Raw genomic sequence first — 20,238 nt, forward strand, 5'->3', positions numbered from 1 at the left:
ATAAAGAACTTCAAATAATTTTTGATGGTAACCACATTTTAGTAATATTAATTCTACAAATACAATAATTGGACATAAAATCTAACCCAGATTCTTTTTCTTCATTTGCAAAATATGGTGATTTTCAGTTTAAAATTTTAAATCTTGAGCTAAATTATATTATTCTAAGAGCACCCCCCATACAGCTGTGTAAACAAAAGCAAAATAAAAATGTACACAAAACAAGTTAAAATTTATTTTTTTTCTAGGAAGAGTACAATTCTGAGAGGAATTAATTTTCAGGGCATACGAAAAAAAGTGTATTGACTTCTAATATATCATTTTCAGGTGACACTGGTATCTTAGGTGTTCTTGATGTAAAAATTTTGGCTTTATTTTAGAAACATTTAGAAGAAAATTGTCTTTTTATCAAGAAAGTAAAATCCTCAAAAGCATTAATAAAATTAATCTAAGCTATATTTTATGAAGAAATGGACTTTTTAAAAGAAAAATGATATTATTTATCAAATATCTCCTGGAATAATAACTCAAAGTATTTTGGGCTCTCCACTATGCTGTAAGCATCTACAGCAGATCCAACAGCAACATTTAAAAATTTTTATGTAATTCAGGATTTCACTTTCTTTTAAAAACTGATGTATTTATTGAACACCACTGCAAAGATATGGCCTTAAGGCTCATATAATAAAGATTACATACTCCAAGTATTTAAAATTTCAAATTTTAACTTATATTTAATACTATACTCTTAGTAATACAATGTGCTCATTTTGTTCATAAATAGTCATGTCAATACAATAACATCAGGTATAATACATAAAATCTAATCCATTAAGTCTTACCAATTTATGACCTGATGAGACACTCTTGTGGACAACATTCAGTCCTTAGAAGCTAGAATAACCCTCCAACCATGTGAGGGCATCACAACTTTTAAACTTTCGGCTTTCGATCATTATTATGTCACATTCCTCCTCCGATGCTGAATTCTAAAAAAAATTCTAGCAAAGAGTTTAAGTAAATAAGTGTTTTAATAAAATAGCCTTTAAAAATCTTTTATAGCAAAATTTTATGTTTTACCATGATTACACAACTGATATTTTGTACTTAATATTTTTAAATGTAAAGTAATTTCATATTTGATTTGGTTACTTTGAACTTTAAATTTCAACATGGACTTTCAAGGCCATCAAGAATACTTGTTAGTGAAGACTCAACTAGAAATGAAACCAATTAAAGGTTTAAGATCATGATCCAGAAATTATGATTTAATACCACATAATCTGAAGTAGAAAGTTTTGTGGTCCTATGGAATGGCATTTGAGTTCTACTTTGGGTCCACATCCACAGAAAAGATTTTAGAATTAGAGCTGGATCAGTTATGATATATGTGAATCATTAAATGCTTACAATAGCAAAAATTTGATTTTTATTCTTAAATCTGAATCTGTCTCCACTGCCCAATTATTAAAATAGACAACATGTTAGTATGAATGAATTTTTAAGTACTTTATATAGTAGACATAATAATGTATTCTACTCAGTAGTGGTCCTGAGTATGGGCAATGGAGAATTGGGGATAGAAAGATTTAATAATGACAAATACTACCTTGTTAAGAATATCATCCTAAATTATATTAAATTTTCACCAGAAAGTTTTCAACTGGGTATATTTTTTAATCCCTGAAGAATAATATCATTAAAAACACTGTTTGATACGAATGCACATTTACACTTTTAGTTGCCAGTAATTCATGGAAAAGACAACCCATATTTGTGGGCATATTTTACCTAAATTAGCCCCCTAAATAAAATGATATATAATGGGGCAACAGGGAAAGGGGAAAGAAAGAGGCCATTATTGAGGAAGATCAGTATGTACAAAGTTATAGAAAGCTTCAAGAGTATTATAAAGGAAATTCCGCAGCTATCTCAAGATAGATTTGACACACATGTATGGACTGGGTTATGCTGTTGCAGACCTGAACTTCCAAGGGAACTCTTCTGTCACACTTGGTTATTTACAAATATGATCTTTCCAAATGTAATCTCACAACACATTTGACTTCAACAAAATCACACAAACACATTTTGTCTTTTTTCAAAGCACAGTTTTACAATGAAATCACCTGGTGAAGGCAAAAATCCATATTTATGAGGATAAACAACAGCTTAAAGTTCTGGTCATTTCATTAACATTTTACCAAATATTTGTAGAAAGGTTTTATGCAGCTCTTACTTCCTCTCAACCAAAATATTACCAAAAACTTTTTTAAATGTTTATTTTTGATGATTTATTATTTGTGGGGCAAATTCCTTGAGAAGATCCGGTATGCAGTCACATTTAGTAAAATCAGTTCTTCCTGAAATGTCTATCAATAATGCTGGTCATTTCCTTGTGTGCAAGGCTTTGATGAATTGGTAATTTAAAGGGCAGAATGTTTGACCCTCTGTTAAAGGGTTTGCCAGCAAACATGCACTGTTATCATAAATGCCTGGAAAGCCTTTGGAAGACAGAATTACACCAGAATGAAAGCATTTAGGTATTTACAATGAAACTTATAGAAGAAAATTTAAAGGTGTGTGCATTATACGAACATGGCTTATGAGCTCTCTACACTTAAAAAGATACAAAACTTTTATATCAAAATTTTCCTGAATATTTATTATTAAAATTAGTTGTTACCAAGTACAGGGGTCATATTTGAAGAGTTTTAATCACTAAATTCCAAATTGAAGAAAATTCTTATTAAAAATCTGAAATGAAACTGGGTAACTGAAATGTTTTCATTCTTTTTTCATTTTTGAGGAAGAAAAATCCCATTTAACTGACAATGTGCCATTAAACGTTCTTATAGCTCAGTAAGAACTAGGCTTATGTTTGTCATCACTTAGCTCGTTTTCTTTCATAGAAAATCTATATTATTAGGACAAAATAGTAAGCAGGAGGGCAAAAAGATGAATGATTTGCCATTTCCAAGTGATTATCTGAAAAGTGAGTGATATGCAAAATCAATTTGCTAAGAGTTTCTAAAAGTATCCTCTCTACCCCCAACCTTTTATTGGTGCCATACTAGGGATTTAACCCAAGGCATCACATGCGTTGGGCAAACATTCTACCAGAATGTGTTCAGCTTAGTTGAATATCAAATTTTACTTTTAAGTGTAAACAACATTTATTTCTTTCTTTTTGAGGTGCTGGGAATTGAACCAAGGACCTTGTACATGCAAGGCAAACACTCTACCAATTGAGCTTCATCCCCAGCTCCCTGTAAGCTACATTTCTTTAAAAATATTCTAAAAATTATCTAACACTAGCTATTAATATTTTGCCACATTTTACCCTGCTGTTCAAGAAAGTTCACTACACTGTTTTGGGGTTAAAAAAAAAAAAAAGCCTAACCATAGTAAATGCTTGCTCTTGAAGGTCTGAAATGCTTACTTTTTAGTGGAGAAAGGAGAAAGTTTTGCATTTTCTGTATGCCCCAAATACATTAAACATAGTTGTTCCATAGATTATGTATTGGGAAATCACTGTAGAAGAAATATCAAAGATAGAACTTATTTTAAAAAAATCAGTCCACATGTACATAATAAAATAACAACACTGGAAAGAAAGTTATATTCCATGAAGTAAATGTATAAAAAGACACACAACTGTAAGAAAGCTCATGTTATCTGTGGTTGAGCCAAGATCTAATGAAAGAGACAACTAACTATTAGCTATACTAAAAAAAAACTAAAAACATCCATCTTTTCTTGGTGTTTGTGGTAATGGTTATCAAAACCAGGGCTTTGGGTATGCTAGCAGGGGCTCTTTGACTGAGCTATACCTGTCTGGGAGTGTGCACATACGCACAGTGTTAGGTTGCATATCAAATGCACCTACTGGTGAAAGATATGCAAAATACAATTTCATTAAGCTCTAAGCTATTTGTTATTAACAGTTCATGTTTATTCACAAATGAATTCTATTGCTGGTCCTTTCAAAAGTAGTAGAAACATATACAAAACAATATACATATTTCTCAATATGCACTTAGGACCTGCATACTTTGTTAAAAGAAAAACTTAGAGCTTATTAGTAATAGTCAATATAAAGGAAAAGAAATGTAAAAAAAAAATTAAGAAATATCACACATTATGCTTTTGAGAAGTGGTATCTAATTTCTTGAGACAAAGTATGTTATGACCATCCTAGATATATACTTAGCAACATTCCTGGACTTGGCAACATGGAAAGTAGAAACATCTGCTGCAAATAAACATAGAAATTTTGTGATGACCAAGGGTTAACAATCACTGTGAACAGAACAAGGATTAGTTACAACTCTTTTCCTTATTTCCTTATTCCTCTTCCAATAGTGTGTAGGACTAGAGAGAATATACTATTTTTATTTTTCTAATTACTAGTTGTACATACAGAAAGATGTTTTTGGTTTTCAGGACAAGTTCTATTTGTATTCCTAAATGTGTGTTGTGTGTGTACATAGAGAACAGCTTACTATAGGTAGAAAATACACACTGTGAACTGTACCATTAGTCTTGACACTGAAGTTGGAAAAAAAAAAAAAATCCTCAGTCTATGGACTTCAGTAACTGTGAACAGATGAGAGTCACGCTGCCTGAACACATTTTGTAACATACTGAGGACACCACTATTTCTAGTCCAAATATTACAAATTAAACACTGAAAAATATAAGGGCATCTTCCAAATCTTTTAGTATTTGTAATCAATGACCTTTAAACTTTGAAAGTAATAAAGAAATAAATTGGCATAAAAAATGCTCTTTCTTGAGGATATTTAGCATTGGGTATACATTCTAAATTATTATCATTTAAATTTATTTCTGTCCAATATGAAAAATATTTTAGAAGTAGTCAAGTAAAGCCTAAACACAGAAGTTAATTTCTAATTTAAAAGGTTTATACCCATCATAAAAATCTAAGATATTCCCTCATTTGAGTCATTTGGGATATTTCTAGGAGCATGAGCACACATATACCTACAAAGAATGTGAGCTATACTAGAAAATGAGGCATTTTTCGCCTGAACTACTTGAAATTCCAATCTTAATGAAAACAAAAATTTTACCACCTTCTCATCTGATCTAAATTTCACCCTGAAAATAACTGTAATGACCTCTCAGCAGATTGGGGTGACTCAGGTTGAGATATTTATTAAATAATGATGGTGGTAAGCAAATACACAGAAACATGTAATGATGGGGAAACAGTAAAGGAATAATTTCTCACTGTCAGTTCTGAAGTTTAATAATGGGCTAGAAGTCGATGTCGGTGTGTTGGGTGTACCAGTTCACTTAGTTACAGAAAAACTAAGAGAAGAAATGTCAAGGAACCAATGTAATACCAGTTCAAATAGTGAGATAAGATCTCATTATTTAAGACGTAAGATCTATGGTTAACAATCTGGCAGCAGACAAACCACCTAAGTATCAGTATTAAACTAAGAGGACAGGACAGAATATAAATGATAGTTAATAATTTGTAAACCCAAGTAATGATGTAAAAATGTCTTCTAATTATACTTCTTTTTCCAATTCAAGATAATTAAAATTACCAACTTAATACATATGCAAAAAAGTCACCATGTGCAGGAAATAAAAGTACATGAATATACCTCTTGCTATTCTAAAGGACACATTCATTTTAACATCTGCATACTCTCCTTCTCTGAAATTTCTCCCCCAAATTTGAGAAATAACAGAACTTTCCTTATAAAACTTCTCTAATCCTAGTTGTTCCATCTAGATTTCAGGCAGTACTCACTTGTCTTTCATTCCCCAAATAATATGAACTAGCTAGGCAGATATATTTTTTCCCCTAGTATTTTATCCAGAACAGCAGCGCTCTTTTTTTTTTTTAATCAATATTTACACTTCAAATAATCGTATAAGAGACAACAGAATTGAAATACCTGTTACACAGGACTTTATAATTAAATGTAATCTATGGTTCTGTATTGGCTTTTGGATCAGGTAAAAATGATTATGAATATTTGGGGAACAATTGTTAGAAACTGAATAGAAATTGCATATTCACCTTATACAACAGCATAGTAATGTCAAGTGTCCTAAATTTGGTAATTATTCTGTTGGTATGTAAGAAAATATATGTTGAAGTATTTGAGATCAAATGATTATGGTATCTGAAACTCACTCTTTTTTGGAGTGGGGGTACCAGGGGCTGAACCACTGATCAACATCCTTAGCCCTATTTTGTATTTTATTAGAGACAGGGTCTCACTGAGTTGCTTAGTGCCTTGCTAAATTGCTAAGACTGTCTTTGAACTTGCGATCCTCCTGCTTCGGCTTCCTGGGCCACTAGAATTATTACAGGTATGTGTAACCACACCCAGACTGCAACTTACTAAGTGGTTTCTAAATATTATGATGGCAAAGCAAATATAATAAAATGCTAATAATGAATCTTGGCATGAAGACTATTAAATTTCTTTGTTTTATTCTCACATTTTTTTCTGTAAATCTAAAATTATTTAAAAATAAAGATTCAAATATTTTCCCTTCTTTGGCTAGAAAACATATTCCCAGGGTGTTTTTGTCTCTAAAAATCACTTATCCTCCTCAGACTTGGTCCTGTTCTCTAAACATCAGTGGTGTTGCTTAAAGTCCTGGCTTGACCCTCTTACCCTATTTTCCTTCTTCGAAATCTTGGTCTTTATTAAAGCTTGAACTCTAAAAATAAGTAACAAAGTAAAACAAAAGATTCTTTTAGTCTTAATTTCTCCACCCAGCTGTGTGCACCCTGAATATTTCCACCAGCTCATCAATTTATCTATAAAATAGTTAAATACAAAAACCTCATCACTTTCTTCTTTCCAAACTAATTCCTTCACTAATACTTTCTAATAGTACCAGAATTTCCCAGTTAGGGTTTTTGACATTTTGAAGTCAAGTTTGTGTGCTTCCCTATAGTATTCAAGCAGCTGTAATAATTCCTTCTCTCTGGTAATTATTCCTTCTTCATCTGGGGACCTTTCTAGTATTTTTGGTCTCTATCCAATTCAGCTTCTCTTTTCAGCTGTCTTCAAATATATTAGGCACCAAACTGAACTATTCTTATCCCACATATTCTGTCCTTTTGCAGTGGTTCTGTATTTCCTCTAACTGAACTGTTCCCTTTTCCTCAGTTCTACAAGACCAAATTCTACCCATCTTTTAAGTTTCCAATTAAAAAGTCACCTTCTGAAGCAACTTTGACCAATCCCTCCAGCTGTTCTTGAAAGACAAAATGCTTGATTCTACAAGACAGATCACTTTTAATCTTGTGATAATGTATTTGCCCATCTTTTTCCATAGTAGACCCAGCTAATCAAGGTCAGTACTGAGTTGTCCTAATCTTGTTCTCTCCCAGCATTTACTTTTAGGAATCAATAAACTTTTGCTGAGTCAAAGAATTGCATATTTCTCTTGATATTCTCCCTTAGCTTCATTCTGTACTATTATGCAAAAGTGAAATTTTAAGACTTTAGTCTTCTGGTTAGGAAAGGTGATCTCTCAGAAAACACTTAAAATGGCAAAATGAAAATCTTTTGTCAAGCGTCTATAATTTGGGATAAGTATTTATTGCCAGTTTTTCCTTGATGTCTGCAGGTCAGATGCTCAAGTTCCTTATGTAAAATGGAGCAGTATTTGCATATAATCTATATACAGTCTCCTGTATACTTTAAATCATCTCTAGATTAATAATAATACTAATGCGATGTAAATACTTAGAAATAGTTCTTATACTCTATTGTTCAGGGAGTAATGACAGAAAAGTCTGTACATATTCAGTACAGATGCAATTAAAATTATTTTCTGAGGTATGCTGAATTCAAGGATGAAGAACCCGTGGATACAGATGACTGTACTTTATGCAATGACCAAACATCTAATACTTTACTGAAATTTGTAGGAGGGTTTTTTTCCAGAACACTGCAGCATGGTTTTCACAGTTTTATGCAGTCTTCTCTCATTTTTCACTAAAAGCCCCCAAACCTGCATTCACCATCTTTATATATAACTGTATTTCCTTTCTACATACTGTTCTTATTTTTACATAACAAGAATTTGACTTATATCTTGACAGCATCACTTTGATAACCATGTATATGGCTTTTAAAAATTTGGAAGATCTGTTTTTTTTTTTCCTAAGTATTTTATTTTTAGTGGTAGCTGGACATAATACTTTTATTTATTTATTTTTTTTGGTGCTTGAGGATCAAACCCAGGGCCTGGCACCTGCTAGAGGAGCACTCCACTGCTAAGCCACAACTCCAGCCCCTGGAAGAGCCGTTTTTATGTCCTACAACTATGAACTGCATGTATGATTCATGCATGTATGTATGTCCATGCATGTATGATTCATGACTTGAAGGAAGTTAACTTTCTTAAATTTCTACCTTTATAACACATAAGTACCCCCCACCCCAAAGTTACTTTCCCAATGTCTGGCACCACAAAATGAAGAATTCTGTAGTATTTAATATGCTACTGCTCTGTTCTATGTGAGGGCTTCATTTACTACCACGGTCCATGGCAATTCTCATTTCCAATAAGCTTACTGTCAGAAGGAGGCTCCACTGGTTCCCTATTCAGGACCCCCACTTGCTAGTCTGACAAGGGGCTCTTTCTTAATGAGGCACAGCAGTTTGCTAGCCTTCCACTCCTTAAGCAAATATTTAGCTCTTTAAGATCTGCTGATAAGGCCAACAATGACAAAGGAGAAGTAAAGGAGCTTAATTCCAACAGTTACCTTTTTCCTTTCTCATTTAGAACTACATGGGGGACCAAATTCAATGGAGCAGGCATTTTAAAGGTAACTGAATCTAAACTTCAAAAAAATCAATTTCCTGATTAACACACATGAAGACAGATTTATTATTTCTAGTGAGGGCAAAACTATTTCCCAGGAGCCCCATTTACTTTCTTTAAGTAAGCCCAAGCGTGCTTGTTAACATAACACCTTCCTGGCTATCCAAGTAGAAAATAAGGAAAGTAACTTGTCTAGTTTCTATTATTATTTTTTTAATTTCAAACATATGCCTTTAGTATGCTTTGTATTTAGATTTACTAGCCTACAGAAATGTAATACAATGTCATTATCTTGTCCTGTTTTATTCTACCAATACTGCCTAAATTACATTAATATTTTATGCCTGTTACTTGTTCATACCACAAAAATTTTGTCAACTAATAACACATCTGTACATATTTTTTACTTCACCTACTTACTCAACCTAGATTTCAACTTCCCTGAATTTCCATATTCAGTTCTTTCAATTTCTCAATTTCGGTACATGCCTTAGACTGGTGAATAAATGTCATCATTCAATAATGACTTTATTACTTGCCTGCTTTAATATCATCTGAACATTTTATAAGCATGTCCTTAAGTTTTTATCTAAATCTGGGATCTAACAATGAGCTTTGAAGCGAATATGTATAGCTTTCATCTGATCCTCAAAGTATTACTGATTATCTGCTTGTCCTACCTTGGCTCACCTCTTACATAAAAACTACAGAATAAGCTAGCAACAAAAACATTTATATAATATGATACAAAGGAGTCCTGTGAGCGTAGCCACTTTAGTAAGTACTGAAGGAAAACCTGGAAATTTGGAAGTATACTTAGTTAACTGAATCTCCACACCAATTAAGACCAATATATGTTACCCTGAATATATGTTTACTGGGGAAAACTAGGTAAACAGTACACGGGAACCCTCAGCATTATTTTTTCAATTTTCAATTTAAAATTATTTCAAAGTAATAAATGGGGGGGGGGCAGGGGAAGGAGGGAGGATCAAAAGGAGGGAGGTGAAGAACACTAAAAGGTCATTAAAAACCTGTCCTTGTTGGCTTCTTGGACTACCCTCTACTAGATGTCCTTAAGTGAAATGTAGATAAATTATTAGGTACTAAGGACAAATTATCAGGGACTCTATTTGTGGTGCTACAACATGGTTCAGTCAGTTCTATATTCTTAAGGTAATTACACATAATTATTGGGAGAGAACATTTAACCAGTACCAATACCCAACAAGTATCCCACTATACAGATGAATCTCAAACATAACACTAGGCACTAACATAGTATGGAAGTACACTAATTACATAGTGTATCGGAAGTTAGGACAGGGAGAAGGTGACTAGAAGCGGGTATGAAGAGGCCATGAAGGAGGGTTATAATATCCTATGTCCTAATCTTGGTGCTGGTTACACACGTGTTTTCAGTTTCAAATGAAAACATTTATGAATGGTGTACTTTTTTGATACAAGTTGTGGTTCATTAAAAAGATTTTTAAATATTCCTATTACTGAGCATTCAAAAATTATATTACCCAAATTGTAAAATATGTTCTATTATATGGGATAACAAGTATTGGTTAAAAATAGACCCAAGTTTCTTGGAGGATGAACAGAACAAAACAAATTATTTTATACAGTACCCATGCTACTGATATAGAAACATTTAGTGCTAATTCACTTCTAGATTCAAAAATGAAATCTCATAATGTACAATGAAAAGAATGAAATTTTTTTCTAACACAAATACTTGGGTTAAGGATATACTTTTTTTTTTAGCCAGTAATTTAAAAACCAGATGTAATTAGATATAAGTGAATAATCTAAATATTTTAACAAAAACCATCAAATATTTACTAAAAGACTTTCTATAAACTTACTTAAGACATTCATTTTAATAACCCAGTTCTTCTATTCTCCAATAATTTCTTTTTAAATAGTGGTGCTACCATAAAAAAGAACAAGCAGACTCAAGGGGATGGTGTACCTAACAATTGCTACTCTTGCTACATTTATGCAATTTCCTCATGAACATGAAAACATTGCAAGTGCTTATCAATGAGAGTAAATTCTTACAAGCTACCTAATTTCTTCCTTTAAAGTTTCTTCTCCCTAGTTCTCCTTCAGCCTTATTGACTTTGAAAGCTGTTTGCTTTTATATTTGAGAGCTGTTTGCTTTTATAGATTCCCAATGAGAGCCTGATCCTCAGTGACTAGCAAGATAGGTTCTAAATTAATTCTGTAGATTTAAGAGAGCTAATAATTAAATTTGCAAAGTTTAAAAAAAGTCATATTTTACAGTTACTGCTCTGAAACACTAACACACGAGAACATCGCTAAAAAATTGACTTTACGACGAGATATATTTCCTAGAAAGTTAATCGTGTAGCTACATTATTCACTATAATAAGTAGGCATTCCTAAGAAGAGGTTGATTATTTTTGAGCTATCTGTGTTGACTGTCCCAATACTTGAAGATAGTTTTACTGATTGATTCCCTGAGGATTTTGCAAGTAGGGAAGTCAGAAACTATGATGGCATATACAGAAAGAGGGAAAAGGCAGCTTGAGAAGAGCTTCAATATTAGTACAATTTAGGAACCCCCTGGATATCCCAGGAGAGAATATCTAAATACACGAAGAGGCAGCTGAGTTGTTGAAAAGCTTTTCAACTTGCTAATTTAAATAGGAAAGGAAATGAAGGACCATTGGGGAATTTTAAATCAATACGAGAAAAATATATCACTTATATTTTGGTTAAAAAGAGACTCAGCCAAACTCAAGGAATCCTTGAGATGGGGGTTGGCGGCGGCCAACCTGAAGCCTGAAATATAATATCTGGCCATACTGACAGGCAAGTTTATGCCTAAAATAAGTAGATTATGTAGTAGATAAAGTAAGGGACTTTCAGTCCCCTAAACTTCTGAATGGATCTAGCAACCACAGTTTTTCTCAACTGAGTACTTAATAAGCTAGTTGAAAAATCAAAAGGAAGCCATTAGTCAATTTCCATTAGGTTGGGGTTGTCACCTTGGTATCAATGGGCCAATTTATAGTGAAAAATGGCTGATCTAAAGATCTAGAATGTAAGTGCTGATTACATTTTGGCATTAACATAGACAAGTAGCCATTAGCTTCTTTGGCTTTGAAGAAGAGAAAATATTTTAACTCATGAAAAACTACAGATAAAGCAACTTGCCTCATTTCTGACACCTTAAAATTTCTGGTATCTATAAAACAAAAATAAAGGAGTATTTAGCTGTAACAACAAATGAGCAGTCAACTTCTTTGTTGTTTTGCAATGAAACAAAGGAAGCCTTTTAGTATTAGAACAGAATTATACAAAATAAAGCTCAAATCTTTTTATGCTGCTTTGAGAAAATAATGTATGTATTCACGCTGCTATGGCAGCTTGTCAAAATTAGATATTTGAAAACTCATTACATTTCAAAATAGAGTGCTAATTTTCCCTTTTTCTTCAGATGAAGTATAGATGCATCCTAAAGTATTCATACTCTGACTACACCCAGTAAGCTATTTGAATAATTAAACCTTCATGCTTGTTTCATGCTGTAATTTACATTTACATATTAATTTGTACTACTAGCAGAAATACCTAAAAACTGATTTTATAAACTTGGTGCTACAAATTTTAAACATAAAGTTCAAAAAGTGACTGTTTAAAAACACCTTTGGTGAAGTATTTTTGTGTTAAGGGATACACCATCTAAAGGTACTTTGTTAGAGAATACCTTTAGAGTACAACACACACAAGCAAATCACGCCTAAGGATTAAAAGAAAGTCTTACTGTTTTTAGGCAATATAGATCATGTCTTAATATGATATGTACATGCACTTAGCAATACTTTTTCTAATAAGATGGAGCAGATTGTTATCCAAAACTATACCAAAAGACACAAATGCATTGCCAGGCAGAGTAAAAGAATCTAACAAGCTTTGTGTGAAATTTAAAAACATTGCTTGTGCTCAACTTTTGTTAATTAAACATAGAATGATGTAGTGCTAACAAATATTCAGCAAAAATAATTGAACAGAGCATACACTCACTTAAAATATATGCTAAGCAGAAAGATAAACCAAAGTATCTTTTCTCAAAAATCACTTCTGAAACTATTCTGTATTTTTTAATGTTGAAAGTAAAATATGTAGATTTCTGTGAGAAAGCAAACTGTTTTGGGGCTTAGCAAATCAGTAATGTATATCTAATGAACTCCATAGAACCAACTTGGATATTTGAACGTCTCATCAAAAATTAAACAATGACTACTCTGATACCTTGGTCTTGTCTTTCCTCCAATTTTAAAATTTGAAATAATATTTTGTTTTACGTTATCATGGCTTTTACATAGAAATCATATAGAATAGCACAAAATTAAAATTACTACAGAAATATGTTTTTGATTAAAATAAGTGGTTATTTAATATAAGATTCACACACAGAACATATAAATCCTTCAAAAAAAATAAATATAAAGTGCACAAAATTCAGTTAAAAAAAAATGTTTATAAAATATATATACTGTCCTTTTGGTTTATTTTGCTGCTTTGTCCCATGCTAGATACCATGTGATTTTCCCTCTTAAAACAGCAAAGATCAGTTTTATGCAAAGCAATTCATGCATACATTTTTGCATGTATGCATTCCATATGTAAGTATTCATACCTATCCCAGAGGCTCTTTGATTCCTGAAACGTGTTCAAATGGAACGCTTGGTAGAAAGCAGTTGAAGGATTCCTGTGAGATCCGAGAATCAAATGGAAATGAGGTTGAGAATATACAGTAAAATCACTACTTTAAAAAAAAAAAAAAGAAGGAAAATTTTAGATTTCTAATACAGTGCAACTGCTTTATTGAAAATAAAAAGAAAAAAGCATATAAAGTTGTTAAAACACTTTGAAAGAAATTAAAAACTAGACAAAAATCCAATAGACTCCAACAATAATTCAGGATCAATTTTCTAAAAGGGGTAATAGATAAAACTTTAAATGTTAGTTAGCATCCAGTTGTGACATTGTGTTTACGTATGAATGTGACTAGTCTACAGCCCATCATTTGCCTTTTAAATATAATATCTACTAGTCTAGCAGTTTAATAAAGCTATTCTTAAGTGTTCATGTAAAATGTTAAGTCATACCTTTCTCAGAATATGCTGAAGTGGGAAGTATTTGAGAATGAACAAGAATCCTTTCCTGGGTTGGACTTGACACATTTCTACCTTCAGAATTCTCATATTTACATGTGGTTTTTCTCTGGGCTGGTGCAAAAACTTTGGTTGCAACGGCAGCTTTCTAGCTTGCATTAATACAACACCCCTTTAAAAGGTAAAAGCTTATTTACAATAACTATCATTCACTTTTACCATTCTGGCTAACAGCACAGAATCCTAACTGATGGCTCACCTGGGCAAGTCCCAGTATGTATGATTCTCCTTGTTTCAGGACTAGTTTCTTAGGGAACAAAACCTTTGACAAACCAGCTTCTTAATAGTTCACCCTCCTCTTCAGCATGGTTCTAGTCTCCCTAACCACCAACTTGTACTTTAGGGGAGCTAACAAATATCTGTCACATCATTTTTACAATTCTTGATCCTTTCTGCAGCAGAATAGCAGCATCTAACAATGTAAATGTTTATTGCACAAGAGACCCTGTTCTAAGTGCTTTATGTTTATTAGCTCAACTTTTGCAACAGCTCTACCTAAAAGGTCTAAGATTTATATATTCCTATCTCACAGATCAGAAAATTGGATCCAACAGAAGTAATCTGCCTAATGCCATAGACCTAGAAAGGTAACCTGGTTCCAAAGTTTACGTTCTTAAACCATTAAGTTAAACATGTAGCAGCACTAAATTTTGACTTCTTTAAATCTCTGTTAACAGCCCCTCAGGATGACTGAAGAATTGAGACAATACCTAAATCTCTTGGAATACAGTCAATGCTCAACAGCTATCATTTTGTATACAAAATGACACAAATGTAATTCTGAGGCCCTAATAATGTGCATTTAGAAATTCTGCAGAATTATGGGTACAGTTAGAAAACTATTTCTAAGGTCTACTGCAAGAGTACTCAAGTATCAGTGATCATCAAGACAAATGCACAACAGAACTCTGATTTCAAAACTCAGATGAAGGCTAATTAAGTTGTGTAATGTAACTGTACTTAGAAGTCAGTCTGCCAAATCAAATGAAAACCAGCTGAACCAACTGGAAACTCAACTGGGTTTTTTTTTTCCCCCTTTTTTTAAACCAGGCCTGCGTAGGACCATATGGGAACTAGTTTGATGTCCTCACAGGTCTGTTTAGAAACCCTAACTTTAGACAGAATGACTCAAAGAGTTAGGTAGTAAATACTTCCCTTCAAAGTAAACTTAGAAAGTTATTCTCCAAGTCTGGAATTAAAAATTCATAAACAACTTTAAAGATGCTCAAATATGAGGATGACATTTAAATAAAAAAACACTTCAGATTTTGGCCAATTTATCTGCCAAATAAATTGGTTTTAATAAAGTCATATGACTTAAATTACGGAATTCTAGCATTTCTTAGCATAACAGCAAAATTTCTCTTATAAGTTAAATGTAAAGTGGAAAAAAGAACATATCTACAGTGTGAAAAGAACCTACAAAATGAAATAATCAATGAACTTATCTTTAAAATGTCAAGAATATTGCAAAAGCTGAAAATTAACACTTATTCTATATATACTCAAAATGAAGAAGGCATTTGGAGTTATACAGTCTATTTACCATAGAAAACTTAAAAATAGTCTAGATTCTAAAGATAAAAAATTTAGAGTGCCTACTTATGAGACATGAGATTTTGGAATGGAATGAAGGTAAGTGACAAGAGTGCTTGCCTAACATGCACAATTCTAGCAGGCACTGGTGAAAAGAAAAAAAGCTTTTTTGGTTGTTGTTCCTGGAATACTACTTCAAGTAAAATGTTACCCATAAACTGAGTGTCCCCCTTCCTATTTTTAAAGCAAGTAGCAACACTTTAGATCAAAATATTAACAGGCGTAGATAAAAGATTTCAAATCTCTGAGACCTAGCTTATCAAGAAATCTAAGGGAAAAAGAGAAAAAGAGCCATTTGTAAATACTAACAGGCCTGATCATCAGACTTCTGTTTTGAAATGGCATAAAAATTGAGAGGATTGGGCTGGGGTTGTAGCTCAGTGGTAAAGCACTTGCCCAGCATGCGTGAGGCACTGGGTTGGATCTCCGGCACCACATAATAATAAATAAATAAACAAATAAAATAAAGGTAACATGTCAAAAAATGAGGGATTAAGAGTCCAAGGAAAACTGTTAATAGGATCATTTCATAGTTACAGTCTATTAAACCCAAAAATATCAAAAGGTAACTGAAATGTAAAAATTTATTTAAAAAATATTGAACTTTATATAGTTTGGCCACAAACTGTCTTCTGTCCAAGAAACAAAATTTGAAACCAGTTTCCTAACCATTCTAAATACAGAACCAACAAGCAATTCTTAGGACGACTGTGGTGTTTCAACTACCTAAATGAAAATATTGATTTCCTAGTTGGAGCCATTTTCAAAATCGTTGAACAAAATATATTCTTCCTTGACTTTATATACTAAATGGTCTATCACGACTATTCAAAGTACATGAAAATAGGGCATCAGAAAATGACACAAAACACTTTAGTAAGACACTATCTTTGTCAGATAACTATGACAGGGAGGGAAAAAAAAATACACACATATCCACACTGTAGAACAAAGCTACAAAAGTTGATGAGGCTTCAAAGGATATGTGAGTCCTGAACTCAGTGAACATTTTCGTTTATTTATGTCAAAATTCAACTTCAGAGACTCTTTGAATAGAAACCAGGGAAATACAATAAGCAGATGATAAACAAGGGCCACTTCGATATTACTATCTAGGGATTATAAATGGTTAAAAATATCCTTTAGATAAAGGGTTACAACACAACACATCAGTGGCTACAGTAACTTTCCCTTCCTCCCAGTATCTCATCCTCTGCCAAGTAATAAAAGCAAAAACTTCCAACTCTGGAAACACACAAGAGCACTAGTGTGGAGGTTGAAGACCTAAGCAAGAGACTATGCTTTATCACTTAACAGCCATGTGTTTCAAACTTCCAGAGCCTGGACTTTCCTAATCTGTTAAGGGAAAGGAGGAGGGCAGGAGGAAGAAAGCACTTCTTTACAGGTTACTACAAAAATCAAATAAGATTATGCATACAGAGAGCCAGACACTATTAAGCTTGGTTTGTGTTTAATATAGGGCTATGGTTTCCAAATTATGTTGTATAAAAAACAACTTTTAGTAGAGTATCTTAACATATACCAAATGTTTCATCTCCATCAAGGTAATACCCAGGCAAACAATAGTTAAGTTTAGAACTAGGTATATCAAAGTATGTAACACATTCCACTGAGTATTTTAATTTGGGGGACTCAGTGCATCTCCATGTACTCCCAAAACATAATTCTGTTGCAAGATTTTAATTTAAAATACAATGATCACTGAAAGGAGTGTTGAAATGGCTACAAAATAAGTATTACTTGAACAATAAAAGCTTCAAGAAACACATTTAATAGCAACCAAAATCTTATAAAAATTTAAATTTATCTAGATTGTAAGCCTTTCATTCTGGTTCCGGTCAAGTTAATCAAATCATTTTTCAAAATGACAAATTTTTACTCTTCCATGTCATTGCACAAGCTGCCCTTTCCCTTAGTTTGGAAAAGCATCCCTTTCTCTTATCAGTAACCTAATCTAAATGACCCTTTTAAGATTTCAAGAGTGGGTCTCAGAAACATGCACATATAATGATTTGACTCTGAGAATACAAACTAGATGTCAGAAGAAGAGAGGTGGCAGAGAGCTTTCAATTTTTCCTTTTGCATATTTTGAACTATATAAATATATACTTATACAAAGAATAACTTATAAACAGAAGTTAGTCTAATACCTCGTAATTGTTAAATGACTTGATGTTTTAAACTGTCCCCATTAGCACCTTATATTTAGAGTCTACAATGTATATATCAACATATATATATGATAATCACTTTCATATAGCTTGAGATCTTGGAAAACGGGAGTCTTATTTTTGTATCTCAGTGCTTACTATTCAGAAAATACAATGAAAAATGAATGATTGACATATTGTTACTTTAATGTTTACTTAGACATTCAATCTGCTGAATGAATATTTGCAAATCTCATTTACTATCACACAATGGTCTTGTGACCAAAAAAAAAAAAAAAAAAGGTTTAAAACAAGAGAAAGGTTTAAACTAGCAGCTCTCTCATGAAGCTTATCTTGTTAACTCAATAGAGCTAGAAGGAATCTTAAAATCTGAGCCCTTAAGTCTAGCTTTACCAATAAGGAAAATTGAGAGAAGTTAAAGAACTTGACCAAAGAAACCAGCAAAGTTGTGGCAGAGCCAAGTTTAGAACACAATTTGCTGCCAGATGTAGTGGCAAATGTCTGGAATTCTCAGCAACTCAGGAGGCTGAGGCAGGAGGATCACAAGTTCAAGGTTAGCCTCAGCAACTTAGCAAGACCTTGTCTCAAAATAAAAAGTGAAAAGGTCTTAGGATATAGCTCTGAGGTCAAGTGCCCCTGGGTTCAATCCCAGTTCCAAAAGTGGGGAGGGGGGGGAGAATGGGAACACCACACTTTGTTATACTTCTTACTACCTCATGACCTTACTGGCCTAAAACATCTCCCTTTCTCTGACTACATCCATAACATATAATTACACTTGCAGAATCAAAATTGAAGACTACTGATACAAATTGTAGCATGTCAAGAGGTGATTTGGACAGATAGTACTTTGGATGCAAAAATATTCATATTTCTATGATGAATACTTGCCATACATATTACCTTATATTATTTATTATTAACATATCATTGCAACCATTATTTAATACTTTAAACCCTCCAAGATGGGTATTATCCTGTTTTATTCAGGGCAACAAGAGACAGGGCAAAGCAACTACTTTAAAGTCAAATACCTCAAATATGCAGCACAGTGGATTTCAGTCCAGCTACATCTGATTCCACTGTCTGACTGTAATGGCCACTCTTACATGGTATGTTAAAACATAATTAAATTGATTTTGTTTGATCAAGAGCCCCCTCCCCTTTTCTGTCTTTGTTGTTTTCAAAAGGTAAGTCATATATAAGATCTATTTTATTGGGTTTAAAATGTGAAATCAAAACTGCTTGGTAAAACTGAATTCTATTTTAGTAACTATTGAGCTTTAAATTTGCTTTGGAAATCCTTTATTCACAGATTAAACAATTTACTTGTAAATAATGAAGCTGGATAGTCTGAAACATTAAAATAACATTTGCAAACACTAGTATTACTAAAATGACTGACACATTTATCACAAAATTTATCTTCGACAAAGCAATATTCACTAGCTAAATTCTAGTAAAAGCTATGGGATAGGAAATTTTAAGTGATTTTCACTTATTTGTCCTGCCTACTCTAATAGTAGGTGTGTGTTCTGGGCCACCACTAACAGAATTACTCTCAATTACCTGTAAAATTTTCATTAACCATCCTATTATACACAAACACCTAGAAGAATGAGATCTCTTTTTTAATTTTTTAAAACAATTATTAGTATAAGTACAAAGAAATAAAGGTAAAATACTTAAGTCTAATTTGAGGTTTTAAATTTTGAGAGGTTCAGAGCAGCATTTGTGAAATTGAATTTACCTGACTGAAAAGTAAAAAGTATGCCAACATTTTTTTAGAGATTCAGCGGCCAACTAATATACCTTAAATATTACCAGAAAAGTTCTAAGTGCGCATATTAAAGTATATTTATTAGTGTCGTGGAATGATGCAAACTGGATTCTGTTCTAAAATCTTTACGTGACAAACCAAGTTTCGGCCCTGAACAATGCCAGATAAAGAATATAGCAAATATTGAGACTATTTTAAGAATTGCTGTGGGAAAGACATCAAATCAATGATTCAGGTATGCACATTTGTGGATGCAGTAATTAGCATTATGCCATCAAAAATAGTAGCCTCAAATCACAAGCCACTGGTTGAGTATAAGGAAAAATTACAAATGGAAAGGATTTACTCCAATTTAGGAATTTTGCTGCAAATCCCCTATAAATACTGTCATTTCCTAAGATTTCTTACTGGAAAATCTGCTTTCCCCATTCATAAGGAATTACTTGGGGAACATCATTCAGGCAACATTTAATCAGAAAAAAATTAAATTGCTATCCTTTACTATTAACAAGTGTTCCTATTCCTTCTAAGATCATGTCACATGTTATTCTGCCATATTTTCTTCCATCTTGGTTATCTGTTATCACTTATATTTCCTGGCCTCCAACTCCTTATC

At 32.7% G+C, this 20,238-nt stretch overlaps 1 protein-coding gene across 4 annotated transcripts in view; it reads right to left on the bottom strand.

Annotated features, from left to right (window-relative positions):
• Nucleotides 1-20,238, bottom strand: part of Tsc22d2 (TSC22 domain family member 2) — a 53,633-nt gene that overhangs the window by 25,993 nt on the left and 7,402 nt on the right. The window contains exons 2-3 of one of the 4 annotated variants that reach the window (XR_005726759.2): nucleotides 13,517-13,588; nucleotides 843-1,001 (exon numbers count right to left, since the gene is read on the bottom strand). The exons of 1 other annotated variant lie outside the window; for it this stretch is intronic. Coding sequence is in view for 1 of the 3 variants with exons in the window: in XM_005339905.5 (XP_005339962.2) it covers nucleotides 13,517-13,588 (72 nt within the window). In the remaining 2 variants the exon portion in view is untranslated. The remainder of the gene's footprint in view (nucleotides 1-842; nucleotides 1,002-13,516; nucleotides 13,589-20,238) is intronic. 2 more of the 4 variants (XR_005726760.2, XM_005339905.5) reach the window with 2 other exon arrangements.

Source organism: Ictidomys tridecemlineatus, chromosome 3 (assembly GCF_052094955.1).
Source record: "Ictidomys tridecemlineatus isolate mIctTri1 chromosome 3, mIctTri1.hap1, whole genome shotgun sequence".
Classification (NCBI taxonomy): Eukaryota; Metazoa; Chordata; class Mammalia; order Rodentia; family Sciuridae; genus Ictidomys; species Ictidomys tridecemlineatus.